General features: G+C 37.9%; 1 protein-coding gene across 1 annotated transcript in view; it reads right to left on the reverse strand.

Moving 5' to 3' along the window:
* Positions 1-23,523, reverse strand: part of PKP4 (plakophilin 4) — a 244,266-nt gene that overhangs the window by 90,397 nt on the left and 130,346 nt on the right. Inside the window, exon 3 of the mRNA XM_081095905.1 lies at positions 19,738-19,850. Coding sequence (XP_080952031.1) covers positions 19,738-19,850 — 113 coding nt within the window. The remainder of the gene's footprint in view (positions 1-19,737; positions 19,851-23,523) is intronic.

Raw genomic sequence — 23,523 nt, forward strand, 5'->3', positions numbered from 1 at the left:
TTTTAGTCTTAAAAAAAATCACACGCAACAGGTCGATCTGGTTTCCATGGGCTGCTGGCAAGTGTAGAGTACAATGTATAACCAGTCACTGTGGGGGACATTTGTGATCTCATTACTGACTCTACTTTGTTCTCACCCTTGCTTTCTTCATTCCACTTTTCCCTTATGCTACTCTACCATATTTTTGAACCCTTAGAATGTCGTCCCAATATGCCAAGGTTGCAGGTTCAATCCCTGGTCAGGGCACATACAAGAATCATCAATGAATGCATAAATAAGTGGAATAACAAACTGATCTCTCTCTCTCTCTCTCTCTCTCTCTCTCTCTCTCTCTCTCTCTCTCAAAATCAATCAATAGATTAAAAAACTGAAGAAAAAAAACACAGCAATTTAAAATAAATTCCAGGAAAAGGTAAGATATAAATAAATATTATGAGCAGTCTCCGAAAGAGAAAATTATGTATTTGAGCACAGCAAAAACATGAAAGGAACAGGAAATTCTAGATAATAGCCCTTTCAACAATTCAAGTAACTTTCATAGGGATTGGAGGTGAACACATTTTAGATGATGTTAAATATTCTTTGACAAAAGCATTTAGTGTTAGTGCTTTGAATCCATGAATAAAAGATCCAGAAGACCATATGGGAAGGGGAAGATCAAAAAGGATATAGTACTAGACAAAAATGAGACAAACAGTTCCCTGTGGTGTCTCCATAAATTATACAGGAAGCATGACTTCTGTTTAAGCCCATCCCACAACAGGTTTTCCAACCAGTCAAAGTAGAAATTAGAATAGAAGTGTTTTCTAACATTTCAGTTGACATTTGAAAGAGTGAAAGTAACTGAGATGAAAATAATAAAATGGCTAAACACAACAGCAGACTCTCTTTCCTAAATATCCTGCATAACTCAGGACGTTATTTATGCAAAGGTCAGCCTTAGAATACAGACTACTGCAAATTATATGCGTCCTTGGCCTACAAAATGTTATTGTTTCCCTCATTTCTATTCTTCCAAAACCCTCCAAAGGTGAAGAAAACAGAAAGAAAACAATTTTTTAAAAAATTTAAAATAAAGAAGACACACGAATGTGCTTTTTTTTTTTCTTTCTAAAAGAAATGTATAAAACAATTCAAATCTTCACTTTTAAATAAAGCTAGCACTGGGAAGGAGGCGGGCAGGGGTCCTGTTCTTCTCTTTGCTTTACGTGAGACGGAGTCCAGGACTAAGCTGTTGAGATACGCTGGCTAGAATCCAAACCCTTCAAATTTCATCATTATGAATAGCTTTATGATGCATGCAATTTCATTTTGTACATTATTTAGAATTTAAAGTGCTTTGAAAAGTCTAAGTAAATATTTCCTTAAAATAAATTTTAAGATATCATATGCTTAAGTTTTTTATTAAACTCGTACTCCCTTGATTTATCCTGTTCAGATACTCAAAAGCAAAAGCTTTATTGACATTCAATTATTTGATATTCATGTAAAGGCACTATCAAATTTAGTGTGTTTAAAAGTGAAATTACCTAGCCCCTGCCAGATGGCTCAGTTGTTTGGAGCATCGTCACACACACAAAAAGGTTGTGTGTTGGATTCCCAGTCAGGGCACATACCCAAGTTTCGGGTTTGATCCCTGGTCAGGGTGTGTACTGGAAGCAACCCATCGGTGTTCTTCTCTCTGTTTTTTCCTCTCTCTCCTTTCCACTTTCTAAAATCATTAAGCATATCCTCGGGTGAGGATTAAAAAAATATGTAAAACTGGTATTACCCAGAGTAAGAATTTACTTTTATAAACAATAGTTTCTTCAACTTGAGAAAAATTTTATTCTCATTTTGAGTGTAAAAACCAAGAACATAATATATTTCTTAAATTTCTGCTTTGATTTTGAAGGAAGTTATCTTTCTCAAGGTGTAACAGCATTTTCAGCTCTTGATTCATGGACAAGCATCATAAAACAGCAGTTTTAGTGAGGAAGGAGGAATGAATTCACATGTGGGCCAGAGTATAGACCCAGGGTCATCAATAACTGTCCTGGAAAAAAGAATGGATACATATAAGGATACAGTCAACATTTGGCATAGCAGAATGCTACGTTTCTAAGTATTAAGAAGTACAGGATCTCGGAAAGTGGTTTTAGAATGCTTCAAATCTCTCCCCAACACTCCCATGGATACATAATCTGTCCCACGTTTTCTTACTACCATTGTTCCCTTCTCTTCTCTATTTATCATCAACACAAATGTGTACATTTTCCAAACTACTGAATAGGGGAATGAAAAGAAAAAAGACTGAAAGAATAAATGAGAAAGAATGATAATAATGATAATGGAGGAACAGGGTAAAGTCTCTCAAAACCACATTTTTGAGGCATAACAGGATCCGTAAACACTATTCAGTGGTTGAACAGGCACCCTCCATGGCAACTAGACTAGGGAAGTGGTTGGAAAATTGCTTTAAACTCCCAGATTTAAGGTCCAGTATTCTTTGGAGAGACATGAAAAGAGGAACAATGGTTTGTAATGAGAAAAGTGGTTGATCAACTTTATCTCTCGTCCCCCTGTTGCTCCCTCTCCCAGTCATTGCCACCATGAGCTAACATTATTGATGGGAAAGGCATTATTGGGGTATATGGAGCATACTGTGTAGCTTCACAATTTATTCAATTTAAATGATTTTTACCTAAACTATTGAAAAGAAGATCCATCACTCAGATTAAGAAATATAACAATCTTCATTCCATAAAAGTGAAATAAATTTTAACTATAGTTTCAGTCAGAAAACTAAGAATCAAATCATTTAGCATTTAAAAATATTTTTTACACAGCACTTAAGTGTGCAGAAGCACACACATATATAGAAAAGAGAACAGTATCGGGAACCCCCATGTATTCAGTAGACAGCTTTAACAAAAGAAGTGAAAACGTGGTCACACATATTTCACTGTATCTTCACCCACTAAGTGCTCTGCATTAGAAGATTTTGAAATAAACTGCAGACATCTCATCACTTCATAACATCTTATCAATAAATAACATCACCACATGTATAAGTAACAGCAAAATTCTTAATATCAACAACTATCTAGTCAGTATTAAAATTCCTTGTTTCATTTTTAAAAACAGTTGGTTTGTTTGAATCAAGATCAAACAAAGCTCCACACATTGTATTTGTTGCTGTCTTTAAAAATCTGTTTTAATGTACAGTTTCATAAATGTCAGCTCATAGGAAATACAGAGACAGAAGAACATGTTACATATCATTGTTCTGATACATTAGCTAGATCCAGTCCATCAGGAGTTCTATAGGGCAAGTGAAATAATTCCACATTAAAAAAAAAAAAAGTGAGAAAAAAGGAGGATGGTTGAGTAATTTGGGGGAAAGAATGTGTCATAGGTGATGTCATGTACTTTCCAGTGTATCATATCAGGAAGCACTAACTGCTGGTTGTCTCCTGTTAGGTGACACTAACATAGGGAGACCAGTGGTTTCACATGCGGTGAGCCTGATCCACTCACTGTAGAATTTCCCATCATCTTTTCAGCTAACAATTTTAGAAATGGCGATCACTGATCTAGACACATTATTTTGTTAGTAGTTGCAAAATTTACCCAAGAGTTTAACTTCTGGACTTATTCTTAATATGTTACTCTAGTCAATAATATAATTTTTACCTTTTTGTTTATGTTCATATGGAATATAATAAAATACTGTTGCACTTAACGATTTACAAATAAGTTTTTACTGAAAAAGTATTTTCCTGATTCAGAAAACAGATTTTGTACTGCCTACGCACTGGTGCTTATATCATGGTTAAGGTAACTTGAACTTTCTCTGGGGCTCAAATAGCACCATTATTGAAAATGTAACTAAAGAGGGTCTGTGGTAGATTAACCTTTAATTGGCATGTTCTGAAGCAGAGACTACACATCACAGGCTCCTAGAATAATTGGCTGTTTTTTGTTCCTTTCCAATTAAATAAAAAAGACTAAAAGAAATTAACACACACATATTCTCTAAAGACATTCCTCCTTAGATTATAAGCAGTTTATTAATGCAAACCAAATGTATCTAAACTATCTGACTGTGGTTAAAATGTACAGTTGTTTAATATAAGATTTTTTTTTTTTTTTTAGCTGTGAAAACCTATAGCCTACAGGCTTTTTCTCCTGCCAGTTTTAGAGTGCTTTTCGCCATATTTAATTGTGGAATAACACAATAGCAGAGTAGAAAAATCTATGCAAGAAACAGATTAGATTGATTTGTTATTAAATAGATTGTGAAGCCTTAGGGAGGGCAGCTATAATAACAATTCAGTCACTACAGAGCCTGGCAAATTTGTCAGTTGTTTTTTATCCCCCTTGGCAGATGTGCCATGTTCATTTTTACAGCAGCTGATTAACTGCTGCAAATGTACTCATAGATGGCTCTCACTTTTAGGCAATCATATTTCAAATTTTCCTTTCTATACATCACGGGTTTAGAGCTCTACAAGTAGTAGTTCTCTGAAAGGTTAAGGAGAACGTGAACTTTACATCAACCTTCCTTTATTTCACGATGGAGGTTACAGTGATTAGTGAAGGAATGGTAAACCTTCCCCCTTAAAATAATGAACTGGAGAATATGTTCTTCAAATTGTTTTCCAAAATCTCTGAATTAATATCTACTTGACTTCTTGTAACATGTTTGTGTAGATCGAGAACAGAAATAGTAGCCACTACAGACGCCACAAAGGAGAGACAGAATAATGGTGGTGGAGATGGGACTGGGACCAAGGGGTTTTACAATGGTCTCTGTTTAGTAAGCATGGTTTTATACAGACTGTGTCTATTTGGGGTGGTAGAGTGGAGTTAAGGGAGGTGAAATTTTCTTAAAACACTTACTGACATTCCAGGGGAAAATCAATAGAAGAGCACTATTTTTAGGGGAAAATATCATCCTCATGTTAAATTCATGTACGCAATAATTAAAACCAAAGCAAACTAAAACACAAAAACCCTCACCAAAATGGAAACCCTACTAAACAGAAGATAATGGGCACAAAACATCTAGCACAAGTGTCTGCTATGCAATAGGTGCTCAATGGCTACTGTTCTCTTCCCCTGTAATATAATTATAAAAAAGTATTTCACCTAAGGATATGAGAAACAAAGACACCAAGATAAGGCTTCCTGGGAAAGTCAGGACAGATAATGTAATCTGATCAACACAGCGCTCTTCACAAAATTAAAAATAATAAAATGCTGACATATATTTATGCTGCTACTAAGGTATTTGTCATTTTGCTAGTTATGCATAATGAGCTCTTCTGCAAAACTGGAAATTTCTAGGCTTTTGTATCTTTGTATCTCTATAATAAAGAATAGGCATTATTATTTATTGAGTAAATTTAGAAGATATCATAAACATTTGCAGAGAAAAAAAAAAAGAGTCACTCAAGGAAATGTGAAAATAGAAAGTACTGTTAGTATATTAGTATCATTTGTTTGGGCTTTCACTTACCCTAAGTTGCAGATCTAGATAACTTAGTATCTATTATATCTCATATATAGAAGGTTGTTTCTTTTAAATACTTGTCATAATACTAAAATATTTTCATTCTAAAAATAGATTAATATGGTATATTTTGTGTTGTGATATACTGTACTATTTTAAGATAAACATCCCAGAGTTATTTCAGTTAAAAATAAACAAAAACAAATTAATGATAGAACCAAAAAGAATAAGCAAGATTACTCATTCATCTAATGAACAAAATGGAACTGGAAGTATGGATACATGGAACAGACTGGCTAGCAATTGAGGGGATGGGAATGAGGGTGAGTGTCTAGTAACTGAGGGGATGGGAGTGAGGGTGAGTGGATAAAGAAGGTAAAGGGATTAGCTAAAGGATATATATGCATATCCCATGGATATGGATAACAGTTTGGTGAAGGCCAATGGAGAGGGAGGGGGAGAGAGGAGGGGAAATGGAAGAGGACAAAGGAGAGAAAAAAGGGAAATATTTGTAAAAATGTCAACATTAAAAATCTTACATAATAAAAGGCTAATATGCAAATTGTCCCCTCCACCCGGAGATTGACAAGGAGTTCGACCAGGGGCAGGGCCAGCTGGCCAACCACCCGTGGTCTCTCCCCCCTGCCTGATTGGTCTCTCCACCCATGCACGAATTCGTGCACTGGGGCTCTAGTTTTTAATAAAAAAATGAGAAGACAAGCATAGACTGAGAGAAAATATATGCAAAAGACATTAGATAAGGACTTATCAAAAATATACAAAGAATCATTAAAATGGAACAATAATGAACTCTATTAAAAAATGGACCAAAGACCTGAACAGACACCTTACCAAAGAAGATATACAAATGGTAAATAAGCATATGAAAGTTACAAATTAAAACAATGAGATACCACTATACACCTATTAGAATGCCCAAAATCCAAAACACTGACAAGTATTGACAAGGATGTGTAGCAACAGTAACTCTCAATCTCTGCCAGTGGGAATGTAAAATCATAGAGCCACTTTGGAAGACAGTTTGGTGGTTTCTTATAAATTAAATATACTCTTACTATATGATCCAGCAGTCAAACTCCTTGGTATTTACCCAAAGGAGGTGAAAACTATCCTATTTAATAAAAGGGTAATATGCAAATCGACTGAATGATGGAACGACTGGTCGCAATGACAGGCACTGACCACCAGAGGGAGTGCCACTCAGCCAGAAGCCGGGCTAACGGCTCATGGCTTACCACTGGTGAGTGCAGTGGTGGTGGCAGAGCCTTTCCCACCTCCGCCACAGTGCTAAGGATGTCCGAGGGCTCCAGGACTGCGAGAGGGCACAGGCTGGGCTGAGGGATCCCCCCGAGTGCATGAATCTCGTGTACCAGGCCTCTAGTATCCACATAAAAGCCTATGTTAAGAAAAATGGCAGCAGAGTAGGAGGATGCTGCATGGACATGCTCCCAGGAACAAACTGGAATTACAACTGAAATACGCAAAGGCTTCCTAAATAATCAATTGAAAACTCACAGGAGAGAACCCTGATACCCAAAGAACGAAGGTGGAGACCGCAGAGACTGGTAGGAGGGAAGGAGGCTCGAAAGGGCTGGCTGGGCACCCAGAGATGGCAGCTGAAATCCTGGAGAGACATCTCAGCTGTGGGGGGGTGCCACTGAGAACTCTGGGATCTAATCCTGAAGCTGGGCTCCCCAAACTGAGGAGGGTAACCACATAACATCTAGCTGTAAAAAGCAGTGGGGTACTGTCTGCCAGGGAGTGGCAGCTGAAAGTTCGGGCACCCTCTTAAAGAGCCAATGCACAAAAATTCCCTGTGAAGCCACCCACCTTGTAGTCTTGCAGAGGGAGGGTAAAATGGACTGACTGGAGCTGTGAGACCAGAACCCAGGACTCGGGGGATAGAGCTCAGAAGGCAGACACCCCAAGTTTCCTGGACTGAGTCATTCCCTCACACAGTGGAGGACATTCTTCCCACAAAGACATCTGTCTTCACTGGGGAGCAGACAGTTGACACACCCTATTGGAAAACACCTTGCCCTGAGGCCACTTAAGAAATTAAAAGTAACAATTAGCCTCCAGGCAGAAGCAACTGCCCCACTCTGTTGAAAAAACTCTCACCACACCTGAGGATGATTGCCTGGGGGTAATTCAAGTTGGAATCCTATTAGTCTATAGACAGAGGTGGTCTCTGGAGGCTTTGAGTCTTAGCCTGATCCAATTAGTCAGAAACAGCCTTTAACACTGTCCTGCACTAGAGACTGAGGTATAAAGGATCTACCTAAAACATAGTCACAAATCAAACAGACAACCAAAATGAGGAAACAAAGAAACAACCCCCAAATGAAAAAACTAGTGAATTCTCCAGAAGAAGAGATAAATGAAGCAGAGATAAGAAATTATCTGAAACGGAGTTCAGAGTAATGATGTTAAAAATGCTCAATAGTATGAAAAAAGATATAGTAACTATGAAAAAAGAACAGTCTGAGATAAAGGATGACATAACACAAATAACATAACAATATTAGAATGGTAGGTGTGCCAGAAGAGACAGAAAGGGAGAAAGTAATAGAGGTATTTGAAGAAATAATGGTATAAAACTTCCCTAACCTGGTAAAGGAAAAAGTCACGCAAGTTCAGGAGGCACAGAGAACCCCAAACAAGAAGAACCCAAACAGACCCACACCTAGACACATCATAATTAAAATGCCAAAAATTAAAGACAAAGAGAGAATCTTAAAGGCAGCAAGAGAAAAGAAAACTGTAATATACAAAGGAGTTCCAATAAGGCTGACACCTGATTTCTCATCAGAAACTCTATAAGCAAGAAGGGAATGGCATGAAGTACTCAAGGTAATGGAAAGCAAGGAACTGAGACCAAGATTACTATATCCAGCAAGGCTATCATTCAAAATAGATGGTCAAATAAAGAGCTTCCCAGACCAAAAAAAAAAAAAAAGGCTAAAGGAGTTCATCATCACCAAACCAGCATTACAAGAAATGCTAAAGAGATTGATGAGAAAAAGAAACAGAGAAACCTAGCCATACAGAATTAAAATGGCTATAAATAAATACCTCTCAATAATAACCCTACATGTAAATGGCTTAAATGTTCCAATCACAAGGTGTAGGGTAGCTGAATGGATACAAAAACATGACCCAACTATATGCTGTCTACAAGAGACTCACCTCAAAACAAAAGACACACACAGGATGAAAGTGAAGGGATGGAAAATTTTTTTCCAAGCAAATGGAAAATAAAAATAAAAAAGCTGGAGTAGCAATACTCATATCTGACAAAATAGACTTTAAAAGAATCATGCTAAGCAAAATAATCCACTTGGAGAAAGATAAATATCATATGATCTCACTCATTTGTGGAATATAATGAACAACATAAACTGATGAACAAAAATAGAGCCAGAGGGGGGAAAAATATACTAGAATATAATAGAAGTAATCCTGTTATTTGCAGATTTTTAATATTTCCTACAACTTTTGTGATATCATACTATATCAGTACAGTTTTGGTAATATTATTATACTTAAAATCCTTTTATTCTTGAAATATTAATGTTTATTGCATGTAGTATTATTATATGTAAGATAATTTTTCTTGAATAATTGGTGTTTATTGCACGTAACATTATATTTAAAATCATTTTTCTTGAGATATTAATGTTTATTGCATATAGCATTATTATATATAAAATAGTTTTTCTTGAAAAAAAAAACTGGAAAAAAAACCCTATGTTAAGATCTTTATGGAAACTTCACTCATAATTGCTAAAAATCAAAGCAATCAAGATGTCCTTCAGTAGATAAAAGGTAAATAAATTGTGGTGCATCTAGACAACATAATATTATTCCGTGCTAAAAAGAAATGAGCTTCAAGCTGTGAAAAGACATGGAGGAACTTTGAATGCTTATTACAATTTGAAAGAAACTGACTGATAAAGCCACCTATTGTATGATTCTAACTATATGATATTCTTATAAAGAAACTAGAGACAGTAAAAAGATTTTTGTTGCTAGGAGTTATAGGGGAGAGAGGAATAAATAGATGGAGTAAAGATGATTTTTAGGGCAGAATTAAACTCTTCTGTATGATACTATAATGGTAAATATATACCATTATTATATTTCTCTAAATCCATAGAATGCACATCAAAAATGAACCCTAATGTAAACTATGAACTTTGGGTGATAATGATGTGTAGGTTCATCATTTGTAACAAATATACCACTCTGGTGGGGGATACTGAGAGAGAGAGGCACGGGTGTGGACAGGGAGTATTTGAAAACAATGTGTACTTACTGCACGGTTTTTCTGTGAGCCTAAAACTGCTCTAAAACTAAAGTCTATTTTTTAAAAATGTCAATAAGGAATTATCAATAATTTTCAATTCTGTGATGTGAGTTCATAAATTGTTGTATCGTAGTAGCTATACTTCTCAGTATTTTTAACATTTCTTGATACAGATGAAAGAATACAGATAAAACCCAAAATGATAGTAATGAGAAGATATATGAATAAAGTAATTATTAATCCCTATATAGTATAGTGAAGGAGAACTTTTTCAGGAAACAACTTGAAATATACTATATAACCTATTTAAATTATGTTATAATTTATAAATATGTACAAATGATTACAAAAAACCTAATGACTAAGGGTGGGGGCTATTCTTGTATTGATGCAATAATTCTTCACTGTTATTTATTTTAGGAGTAGCAATTGTAAAATGTGAACTGTGAAAAATTATAGAAAAATGAAATAATGTTATTTTAATTAACATAGCTCTTTAAAGATAATTAAACAATGGAATGGTACATATATTTTAGATGCACAGGCCTCTAAATTTTAACAAGTATTTTTCTCTTCGTTAATCAGAAAAATTAATACAGCTGGGCTGCCTCCATATTTAAGCAAATGTATTTTTAAAAATCTTAAAATAATCTGGAACTTTGATGCAAACTACATAAACTTGCTCTCTTCTTGGGTTTCTTCTAACCATATCATCCACTTAACATTTTAAAAGGCTCAGTATAAGAAATAGGAAATTCATTATGAAACATTTATTTATTATGTTAAAACATTTTGTTATATAATGTTCTAGGTACATAAAAGATTTTATTACCTATGAAAACTACTTGGGGCTTAAAATCCAAATTCCACATGGTTACATTCTTGTTAAAATGTAGCTTAATGGAATCCTGGTTCAGTTACCTGGGGCTCACCTGCCTTACAGAAGACTTAGTTTATACGTTTAATTCAAATGTGTAGAGATAGTTACCACTTGGCTATGTATGTCCCTGATGAAATTGGCTTGTGACAGTAATGACATCGAGAAATAATAATTAAAATGCCTTCTGGAAGAACTGTGCTTGAACAAACTGCTGCAGATAAACGACTTCCGTAGAGCTGCAAGTCAACCACAGGCTCATTTGTATCTCTCAGATGCAGTATTCTTTACTCTGTTTCCAACAGAAGTTGCATCATAAAAATTCAGTTACTAAATTTGCTCATAAGAGCATCCATTTAGTAAATATTCACTGCAGAGATCCCCAAGAGGATTTCTGATAATTACATCTAAATATCAAATACTTTACTCATCATTTAGTCTGAATTAGAAGTGAAATCTGAGAGCTTTTATTTGTTTGGCCATTAAGAGAGTTACTAGTGACCAAATACAACACTAAGAAAGAAAACAGGGGAGCTACATTGTATTGAATACCACAGGACTCCCACATAGGTACCTACTATGCACTTACAAGTAACTCAACAGGGACAACTAGCTCAATAATATAGATGGATTTACTATAACAGAAAGCAAAGGAGAAAGGAAAGAAGGCAAGCCTTTGTTACGCAGGAGGAGGATGGTAGAGAAGCTAAGGGGAAGCTCTATCATTCCTGTGTCTTTCCCTGACCCCCAAACTAAAAATGCTCAGAGCAAAACAGTGGGATTTCCCCCCTCATAAATCCTGAGATATAGTAGCATTATTCACAATAGCCAAAAAGTAGAAATAAACAAAATGTATATTAGCTGATGAATAAATACAGAAAATGTGCATACTATTCAATGGAATCTATATATATAAAAAGCCTAAGCGACCGTCCAATGTCCAATCGTTTGACTGTTCGACCATTCGACTGGTAGCTATGATGTACACTGACCACCAGGAGGCAAGACACTCAATGCACAGGCACGGAAACATGGGACAGACTGATGAATCTCAGGGGGAAGGCGGGAAGAGATTAACCAAAGATCTTATATGCATACTAAAGGCCTGGTGCACGAATTCATACACTGGTGGGGTCCCTCAGCCTGGCCTGCAGGGATCTGGCTGGAATCAACAGTCCGACATCTCCCAAGGGGTGCTGGATTATGAGAGAGCGCAGGCCAGGCCGAAGGACCCCATCAGTGCATGAATCCATGCACCAGGTCTCTAGTATTATTTATAAATACAAAAAGAGAAACATGTAGCCCTAGCTGGTTTGGCTCAGTGGATAGAGCGTCGGCCTGCGAACTGAAGGGTCTCAGGTTTGATTCCGGTCAAGGGCATGTACCTTGGTTGCGGGCACATCCCCAGTGGGGGGTGTGCAGGAGGCAGCTGATCGATGTTTCTCTCTCATTGATGTTTCTAACTCTCTACTCCTCTCCCCTCCTCTCTGTAAAAAAATCCAATATATATATATATATATCTATATATATATATATATATATAAACATGTAAACTGACCGTCCCTCTGCTACGCTCACCATCCAATCAGGAGTGAGCATGCAAATAAACCCAACAAAGATGGCGGGTTAATTTGTATACACAGGCATGGAGCGGCTGAGGGCAGGATGGCCGCTTGCACATGTGCCGGCGCCAAGCAGCCTGGGTCCCAGGGACAGGCGTCCTCGGGATCCAGGCCACTCTGAGCCTGTAGGCCCACGCATAGCCCCAGAGTGGCTGGGGGCGGGGCAGGAACACCCTCCGCGTCACCATGGCGGGCCTATGGGCAGCATGCACGTGCGGAGTGGCCGGGGGGCGGGGCAGGAGAGCTAAAAAACCAAGAGCGCAGGACCGGAAGTGGAAGCCCAGAGCGCGGGGAGCACCAGGAATGCTGGGAATCGTAGTTCTGGTGGCAGACGGATCTCCCAGACCAGTGGTTGGCAAACTGCAGCTCATGAGCCACATGCAGCTCTTTGGCCCGTTGAGTGCGGCTTTTCCACAAAATACCACTTGTGGGCGCGCATGTACAGTGCAAAGTTGATTTAAAACTTTAAGTAAAGTATATTATGTTAATTTTAGGGAATGTTGTGGAGTGACACAAGATGTAGTGTCGAGGATTGAGAAAGGTATGCTGAGATGGTTTGGACATATAGAGAGAATGAATGAAAGGAGATAGATGAAACAAGGATATAAGACGAGTATGGATGGGAGAGTTGGAAGGGGTCGACCTCGGCGAATGTACCTCAATCAGATTGAGGACGTTTTTAGCAAAGGCCAGCTTAGGAGTACCCTAATTAAGTTAATAACAATGTACCTACCTATATAGTTTAAGTTTAAAAAATTTGGCTCTCAAAAGAAATTTCAATCGTTGTACTGTTGATTTTTGGCTCTGTTAACTAATGAGTTTGCTGACCACTGTCCTAGACACTAGAGCAAAGTGAGCCTGAAGCAAGTTACTGTTGTGGTGGGGGATGGAGGGAAAGCAAAGGTGAGAGACATAAGTAAAATCAGAGTGTCTAGGAAAAATTAAAGGGAAGATATCCTAAAACTTCCAGGAAATCTCCACCAATGCAGCAAAGGAAACAAAAAAAAAGCCTCTATTATTCTGTGAGCAACAAACCAAACTGGGTTGGGGGTCTCAAACAATTCGATCATATGATTGCAAAGACAGAGAGAAACTCCTGGATTGGAGAGGGCTCCCAGATTGGAGAGGGTGCAGGTCGAGCTGAGGGACCCAGACCCACCCCCCAGTGCACAAATCTTCATGCACCGGGCCCTAGTTTATAAATAAAAAAGGGGTGAAGTACTGATACATGCAAAATCTGGATGAGCCATAGTTTGCACCATGTATGCTAAATGAAAGAAGGCAGTCACAAAAGGCCACACATTGTACTGTATCATATATAGGAAATGAAGGACTAGGCAAATCCACAGACACTGACAGTAGAACCAGGTTCCCAGGAGCAGTGGGAAGGGAGAATGGGGAGGGTGTGCTAATGAAGTTTCTTTTTGTGGTGATGAAAACATTTCAAATTTAAAAGTGGTGACGGATTCATAACTCTGTGAATACACTAAAAATACTGCATTGTGAATACTAAAAATACACTAAAAGTATGGTGAAATATATATCAATAAAACTATTACTTAAATCAAGTATTGGCTGATGAAAGCACTGAAGGTCAAAGGGACAGAATATTATCAAGCATCTTCCTTAAGAGATACAAACAGAACTCATGGCACAAACATTCAATCTTTCCCAAGACTATTCATTTTTAAAGAATGTATCATTGAGGAGGTTTATTTCATAATGACTTAAAAATAATTGCCTAAGAAAAGACCTGAACCATGAAAAAGACTTTTCTGCTATTGTCAGAGTTTAAACATTTTTAGAATTTTTATTAGTATCACTGGAAGCCTGATGGGCACCAGGAGATGACCCTTTAACATGTAAAAAATATCTGAATGGCAGTGAGGAATCAAATCTTTTTATTAAAAAGTAACACAGTTCTTAAGTGGCAATAAGAAGACTATTTGTCAAAATTGTATGACCTTTTGGAAAGCATAAAGAATTCCATTTTAGTAGTGCTTTAATTAAGCTAACTGAAAAGGGAGAGATAACCTTAGGAAGAGTGTTAAGTTAATCAACTTCAGTATTGCCAACCATTTCCCCCTCACTTGGATGATGTAAACAGCATTTTTCTCAGGGTCCAGAGTAACTTTCTAACATCCCTAGAAGCCCATTAAAGGACAGACAATGTGAAGGGACCAACTGCTTCTAAAATGGGGTAATCCAATTCTAACTAATGCACAAAAATCAATTCTAACAGTGTCCATTAACATTTAATAATTTCTACAATTAATAAGCGGTCTACTTTCTAAGTATCTCTTTTCGGCTTCAATATAAATGGAAAGTTAGTGCTCTATCTTAGTGAGAAGACAGGCTATGATTTACAAGATAAAATATGTGGAACCAATTTAGACACACCAAAGAAGCAAACTCCCTCTTTCACCATCTACAACTTACCAGAAGTAGCTGAGAGTGTAGTTTCTCAGTTTCTGGATAAGAGTCCAAGTCTACAATAATGAATAGTTTTGAAATTCTGTACAATAAAATCTCAGAGATAGTTTCTTAAATTCGAAGATGATATTTTCATTTACTAACTCTACAATGCAAACTGTATTTTCTTCTCTTTCTATAGTTTTGGTATCCAAAAAGCTGATCCATGAATGCAGTTTCTCTGCTTGCATGAAACATACAGCACAGGCCATACCTTGTATACCGGAGGCTACATTCACCTTCAGCATTTCCCTGGCCGAGTCTTCCACCCGCAGCGTGCAGCTTGCTACTGGGAGGCCTTGTGATCTCTAACCACTGCTAAATTAGCATCCTTAGGCTGCAGGTCCGGCCCCAAACTAATTGTCCTCTTGGGAATTTCTCAGGCAGAGGGGAGCCATTAAAAGTTAGGCCTGGTATCAAAGTGGGACTCCAGAAACAAGATAAAATGTTAGCCACAGTATATTCCTCAAACCCATGTTTTTAAGAAATTGAAGAGAATGATGTGTAGCAAACTTTTAGAAGTGGCTGCTTCTCTTTGGAGGTTAATGGAAACATTCTGTATGCTAATTGTGGTGGTGGGCATATAATGACATGCCAAAACTCATGACACCGTATGCCACAAAGAGTGATTTTTGCTCTAAGTTATACTGCAATAAACCTGACTTAAAACTAAAGCAATTATCTCTGAATGATAGCATTATGGATTTTCCACTTTATACTTTCTTGAATTTAACAAATAGTCGAAAAGCAGCATTATTTAACTCCAGTCAGTAAAAACACGTCCCCCTCCGCCCACACAAACAAAGAAACAGAATAAGACTCCTGCTTTGGCCACCCTTGCCCCCTCTTCCAAGCCCTTGGAGTGCGGGTGGGCAGAGGAAGGCCAGAGGTGGCCAGAGGAAGGTGGTCTCCTCACTGTGGGCTACTGAGTCCACTGACTGTCACCTCATCCAGTGAAATCTAAACTAGACGCATGTGAAAACAATATCGCATTGATGATATTGCAAGATGAAAAAGAATAAATCCCACATTCATCAAAATTTAGATGTGAAGGTTGTTGCTTAGCCCATGGGAGGCCAGAGGCTTAAAGGGTATATTTCCTTCCAAGGCAATCGTGCTGAGATTCTCCTGAGGTTAGCTTATTATATCCTGGTGGTATATAAGCATGCACACCTTGCTAAAGCATGCACACCATACACCTGCACAGTGACCTGAAACAAAGGACATCTCACGTCTCGCCACCCATTGCCACCCATGACTCTGAAAGGCTTGGAGGACCTGAAATTGACCCATCCATTTATATACACATATGCTTACGTGCCATCCTTGAGCCAAAACTGGAGTGTCAGAATTGTTCTCCTGGAGAATTACTTTCAGCTAAGGGGCCATTCCAGCCATTTATATTCTATTCAGCAATGGAAGAAGATGCCCAATGAGTGTGATTTTGTAAATAAGAGGGGTAAATTTCTATGTGTGCTGTTGACCTTACCACATAGTGGTTTCTCAAAGGTGATTCACAAGAGAAAACACTCAAGTCTAAGACCCAGGAACAGTAGATCCAGCTGAGCAACCTGGTTTTTTATCTTCTAGACACTTTGAATCATGTAATTCATTAGTGTTTCTCTCTTTAGCATGGCTACCAGTACACTTCGACCCAAAGTGGTTCCCTTTGTAAATACTTTTAGCAAATGCATGGAATGTTAACAACATACATTTTGTATACAATTTTAACCTTGGCTTCATCTTATTTTTCTAACCTCTATCTTCCCTTTGCTCTAAATTTCCTCATTCCAGTTTTGGTTTTCATATTTTTTAAAAGATGTTTCAATGCTGTTGGAATGAGGTGAAATATTAAATATATAAATAACTATAGTACAAATACAGAAAGGTTATAACTTTTCAATGAATTGATTCTATAGCCTACCTTCAATAAGGTGAAATAACAAATACATAAATAACTATAGTATACTCAAAACAAATGCAGAATACTATCTTCTCTATTAACTGGTCCCTCAGCCTACTTTAAATGGGGTGAAATATTAAATATATAAATAACTATATGGTACTCAGTATAAGTTCAGAAAAGCTGTACATTCTCTTCTCTATTAACTATTTTTATAGCCTACCTTCAATACACTTAATCTATTAAATACACACATAACTATTAAATGCACAGGTAACTGTAGTATACTTGGTATAAAAGCAAAAAATCTGTAACTTCTCCTTTAACTAATCCCATAGCTCACCTTCAGGGTTTTCAGAGTTAGCATGATAATTTTGGGTCTAATGCATCATCTTTGGATATAGGCTCCATCTATTCCAGATTAAGGATCGTTATATATTGATATTGCTTGTGGTGTTAATGTTTTGCAGTAAGTAAAACAAATGCAAAAATCATATCAGAAATGGGGTTTTTATTACCTTATTTAGAAATTACTACTCCCAGAGTCATTAATAGAAAACCAAGCTATCACTTTAATCATTAAGATTTTTTTAAGTTCTCATCAAAGCACATGTCCAAGTGGTAATTGTGGGGTTCATTTTTTAGGACTCCCTAAAGAATAACAGGCAGAGGCCCAGTTTCTCCTTCTAGAAAATGGGAACATCTCATGGCATTGGGTTAAAAATTCGTCTTTGGTACCACAAACGTGAAGAAACAGAATTGCTCACTTAGGAGCCACCAGTTCCGCAGAGAGCTCCACAGTATTTTCTTTAGCCAATGACAGGGTCATTTGTCATGTAGCATCTCATGTCACTGCTCCTTCTTATTCTCTGGGTGATGCCGATAATGGCAAGCTTTGGACAACTCTGGATAATTGCAAAAGTAAATGAAAATGTAATTTTATTTTTCTTTGAGTTATTAATGTCATCTTTGGACTAGAAAAAGTAAGGAAGTCATACAGACCACCTTACCAATTCTGACACAGGATCTAAATCAAACAAAACAAAAGATCAAATGCCCCATTTTGCTGACTAAACTCACTTCATTCAAGAAGAACTAGAAAGCTTCATGACTATAAGCACCAATCCCACTTTTAATTTCCTTTGAGTAAATCAGAAATGGCTAACAGGAAAGGGGGCTTTGGTCTCAGAGCTAATTTATGTATCTTTAGATTCTGGTTCCCAGATGAACAGTTGGTGAGGCCTGGAAAACTGACAATTAGTGAGGACTGGAGTACACAGGGAGAACTCTCAAGTGACAACATAAACCTATGCTCCCGTCACCAACATTGCTTTCAAGGAGTTCCTTGACAGTGCGTAAATCTGGTGGTCACAGAGCAGAGTAACTGTGCCAGTAGTCTTCTGAAGGTCCACCGAAAAGCACATGGAAAGGTGTGAAGAGGGCAGATGTGAGAAAGGGCAGATAGGAAACCAGGCAGATAAACTTGAGCTCAAAACACACTGGACTTCATTAGGGCTCACTGTTCATTCTATGAACATTTGGCTGGGTGCCTGGCTGCTGAGCACCAGGCACTGTGCTATAGGGGTGGCCTTGCCCTCAAAGGAGAATTAATGCAGGCACAGAGGAATAGTTAAAAGAGTTCAGATGAAGAGAGACGATTTTCCTGAAGAAACCTGGGAAAGGCTATAAGGAAGCTTTAGCATTTAATTGGGAGCATTGAGAATACATGAGAATCCAACCTGAGATGGGATGAGGGTAATCAAAGTAGACCAATCATCATTCCAACCAGAGCTCACTAAAAGAAGAAACCCACCTTTCTCACAACCCTTAAAATTCCACAACAGGTTGCTCTCCTGCTGCCTAGCCTCTCCTCATTCTGACCTACACACTACACTATTAGGACAGCTGCCGCCAACAAACATAACCACAACCACAACCACAGCAACGGCAACTTCCAATAGGTCTCCTCTACAAACCTAAGTGGGGTGAAGCTTAGCACGCACCCCGGTTCCCAGTTCCCCACAATCAAATGCCAGCTTTACCTTTCCAACTTCGCGAATCACTGGATCCTTTTAGGACACACCCTAGACACTACTGAGCAACTGGATGCTTCAATACAACAGCAGTGGGAGAGCGTATATATCTTTGTGCATGCATTCCGCCTCTCTCTGGTCAGCCCAACTCCTGTTTCTGTCGAACCCATTCATTTAGCCATCATGAGCCCCAGCGACATGCCAGGCACCACCCAGACACAAAGCACCCAACTTACTGAGAGCAAGTATTTTACACACGTTACCGACAATTTTATTAACAAACCTATAGATTTAGTTAATTCAACTATGTAACCTTAAAGTTATTTAATATTTTAAAACTTAAAGTGCCAAAAACAATCCAATAGCCATGCATGTATCAATTTATCAGTTGTTAATATTTTGTCATGTTTGCTCCAAATGGCAATTTTAATAAAGCCTAATTCCTGATAGTTTCCTCCTCCTTTACTCCCTAGAGGTACCACTATCTTAAACTGGTGTCATTCCAAAATATTTTTGCTTTTACTAGTCATGCATACATTCATAAATAATAGCAAACATTGTTTAAATATTATACAATATTGTAATATATTAAAGACATTTTTGAAAGCTAACTCAATGTTATCATTTAAAATATTTCCTAATTTAAAAAAAAATCAATACCAGGCTTCCAGAGCTAGTAAGCTTTACCAATAATTAGCAATTAATTGTGAAAAGCATCCATTAACTGTATCTACACATGAGAAATCAAATTTCTAAATGTAGCATCATAGCCTTTTGCTACTAAAGCTTCCCAATGTCGTATAAAACATATCAAGCACAGGACTGAAGTATAATCAATACTTAGAGGCTCCTCAAAATTAGAATAAATTGACATTCTTGGTGTCAAACTCAGGAAAGAAGTTCAGGGTGACAACACTAACAGAATCATTTGCTGCACCCAGGACAACTTAATAAGACGTGTGACTTGAAGGTGTGTAGAAAATGTGAGCCTTCGGCCCTGTACCTGGTGCTGGCGATGCTTGGTGACTCTGCTCCAAGCCTACATCTTTCTAGCTGACTGGCAACAATCTGCCTTTCCACCTCCAGTTCTCGGGTGAGTCGCTGAAACTGAAGCTCCTGTGATTCAAGAAAATAAAAGGCACATAAGGGATTGAGGTTTGCTGCTCAGGCAGATATATGAATTAAAGTATGTCACAGGAAACATAGGAACATCCATTACGTAACACTATACTATGGCTGTGTGAAATTAGCATTTTTGATGGAATTGTGAGCCTAATAAGCTACTGATCTGTAGCTTTTTCAAACTTAAAGACACTAGACTATTAGCCTTTGTTTGGGATCAAAAATACGTAGATATTTGTTTTTACTTTTTTGGGTGCTCACAGAGGTCTCAAGCAGCACTTCTCCTGAGCTGTATTAAACATCAGGGTTGCAGGGTCCTTACTTGACGTGTCTACAACCAGGCTCAGCAACCAGTACAAGCTCTTCCTCCTCAATTGCTTTTTACATTCCTCATGCTGTATGTTAGTACAGTGTTAAAAACCGTAAATTCCCATTATAAGAATCACTTTCGCATGTTTGAGAAAAGCCTTTAATTATTAAGGGAGAAAAAACACATACAAAACAATTCCAGTCCCAGAGAAAAAAGTCTTGCTATATTTCTCTACAATATAAGCAACAAACTTTTTTATTGCCTACAAATGTATTCATGAGTCACTGCATGAAGGGGATGGAAAAAAAGTCTAAGCAATAATGTAGAATTTAAAACTATATTAAAAGCAGGAAACACTTTCAGAAGAAAACAGATTCTTCATTCTGTGCTTCATCATAAGGGCAAGGAAGTTCGATTATAGGAGGAAACATTTTAACTTTTTGGGGGTACTTATCTCGTTGTTACCTTGATAGTATTTTAATAAATAGAAAGTATGCCATGCTATACAACATAATACACAACAAATCAAGTATGCTGCAAAGGCTTCAAAGCCACAAATAACATCGTGGGTAACACCTCAAGCTCCCCTTTGCCACATTATTTCCTTATAAGTCTACCCAAAGTAAATGCTGCACGTGTATGTTTTTTAATTGGACAATGACTGCTATTTCAAAATACCAGGCACATAAAGCCTATACCTAGAAACTAATCAGAAACAAAACTACCTGAAATATCATTTATGACAATATGTCAAGTATCTGTTAGCCATGCAAAAATGAAAATTAATTGAAAAGTATACTATTAAGTCCCTCTGGAATCAGGCAAACGTGCAATTACTTGACAGCCCTGGCTTTGCAAATTCTATAAACTCTTCTAAGAATCATTTTTAAGAAACAGTTCCTGAGTTCCTCATTGCTTGCTGATCATGAGATTCCTTCTCTAATTAGCCAGTTGGTGTGGGTGTATAGAGTGGGGCCTGAATAAATAATAATTGATTCCATAATGCTGTACAATATGATCATAGTGGGTAAGTGGGATATTGCCTACCTCTGCCTAAGTATTCCTAGTTCTTAATAAATGTCCAGCCACAAAAGACCAGACAGATAATATTGTATAACATTCAATATCAGGCTAAAATCATGGATTTTAAGGACAAACTGTATTGTTTACTTCACATTTAGTCTTTCTTTATCCTTAAATAGTATATTTTTGGGTGACATGCTGCTATCCTTTCAATTATTTGACTTTGTTTATTATGCACCTCTTTTCCCAGAAGACTGGCTACTTGTATCAAGCTAGGCCAGGCAAGGACCGTCCGTGAATCACAAAATAGTCCTTGAGACATCACATCACTCTGTGTTCTCAGTTCAGTGGCTACTAGAGCACAGTCACCAACCTTTCGGACCTCACGGACCACGGACCACTGGTTGGCGACCGCTGTACTAGAGAACAAAGGTTAGAGTGTTTTCTACATTTTGGGATGGATAAAAGTTGCCAGAGTTAAGATTAAGGTATGTTTCTGTCAAATTAGGACGCCAAAAAATCCATTTTAATAGATTTTTATCATGTTTGTGGCTGCCTAAGAGCTTTTGAGCATCCTTTCCAGAAAACAGTTGGGGAGTTTCCTGCTTAAAGGAACAAGCTGAAACCACTGTTCACATAATTTCTTCCTTCAGAAGCAAAGACAGGTGAGTTTGGCTTTGCCAAGATGCTAGACTGTGACTCAGGTGCTCAAATCGACTTTGATATCAGAAAACACAAAGAGCTCACTTTCTTTCTCTTTCACTTCCTTACTACACTCCCTGCAATAGGTCCCAAGGTCACACTCCTAAAAAGGATATGACCTTCACTCAAACTAAGTCTATGCTTGGGTGGGGCGGTATTAGTGGCTTCCTTATCTGATTTTGTGACACAGGTTTGGATACTGTTCCTGAGTCTCAAGACCGTATTCCAGGCTTTGCAACAAATCTGGGAATTCACTAATACCCACTTCATAAATGCCCCTTTCTGCACAATTAGCCATGGCAATCTCTGTTTCTTGCAACTAGAGACCTTGACAGACACCATTTACAGTCATTAAGCTATGTACCTAAGACAGCCTATGTACCTATAGCATAGCTACATTTTTAAATTTAAAAGATGGGTAATTCCTTTAACATTCATATGGAATGAGTAAAGTCCACAGTATATTCCTATTATTCAATATTAGGGAGCCCATAATATTGAATACCACTGGCTACAGTGATCAAAACTATCCTACTCATTATTTGCTCACACATCTCACAAGGAGGACGTCATTAAGGCCCCGAAAGAGAACATCAAGAATCTATGAAGCATGCCATTTGTTATGATTACCGAATACCTGTGAATATTTATGTGCAGCTAAAATATGTAAATGCTTTGTTGCACAATTATTAATATTACAACTACAGAATATAAACTGAATGCTCATGTGTGACTGGGACCAAGATGGATAAATAGAATATATAAATATTTGATAGTTTTGTGTACACTGGCTTCTAAGATTGACTGATAAGACAGTAAGACAGTCATATAAAAACACATGTAATGATTTCCAAGGCTGATCCCAAAACTGGGCATCTTTTGCTCTTTGAGAATAGCAAATTAAGTAATGTTAAAAGCATGGATCAACAATTTAGAATATGATAATTTCCTCTTAAATTCTGGCAAACAAGACCATCAACAAGCTTAGATGGAAACTTAAGGCTACTAATCTATAATAGTAAAAGCATAATATGTTAATTAGACTGGACATCCTTCTGGATGTCTTTCTGGACAAAGCCGGGGCTGCGAGGGAAGCCCAGGTCCCGAGTGCCACAGGGAGGCCAGTGCCAGCAGCCGGGGGAAGGAAGGCCTACTCTTGCATGAATTTCATGCACTGGGCCTCTAGTGTGCTATAAAAATGGAGTCAGTTCACATTTGAAAGCCTTTCTTTACTTGTACCTCATGACTTTAATATACTATTAAATATTGTCTGAGGATCATGAGAATAGAAGAAAAAGCTTCACTTTCATGACCTTGTATGGTGGACAGGGCTGCACTGCCCATGAAAGCCCAAGGAAGAATGTTCTGCCCCAGCTGTGAGCTGCTCCAGGGGTGCCTCAGCTGCAGGGAACAGCCTTGACTAAGGGAGCACCCTCCTGGGTAGGTTGCATCCAGCCCCTGACTGAGGTGGGAATATAAAGGCTGGGCACAGATTTACTGGTGAGCTTGGAAGTGGCCAGCCTGTGTAGTCCCTGGTCTTCTTCCCTGCCCATTCCTGCTTTTTGTTCCCCTCTCCATCTCAATGAGAACCCAACCTGAGAAAGTACGAGTTTATTGCTTCCTTTTAAATAA

This window comes from Myotis nattereri (assembly GCF_964212035.1).
Source record: "Myotis nattereri genome assembly, chromosome: 7".
Taxonomy (NCBI): Eukaryota; Metazoa; Chordata; class Mammalia; order Chiroptera; family Vespertilionidae; genus Myotis; species Myotis nattereri.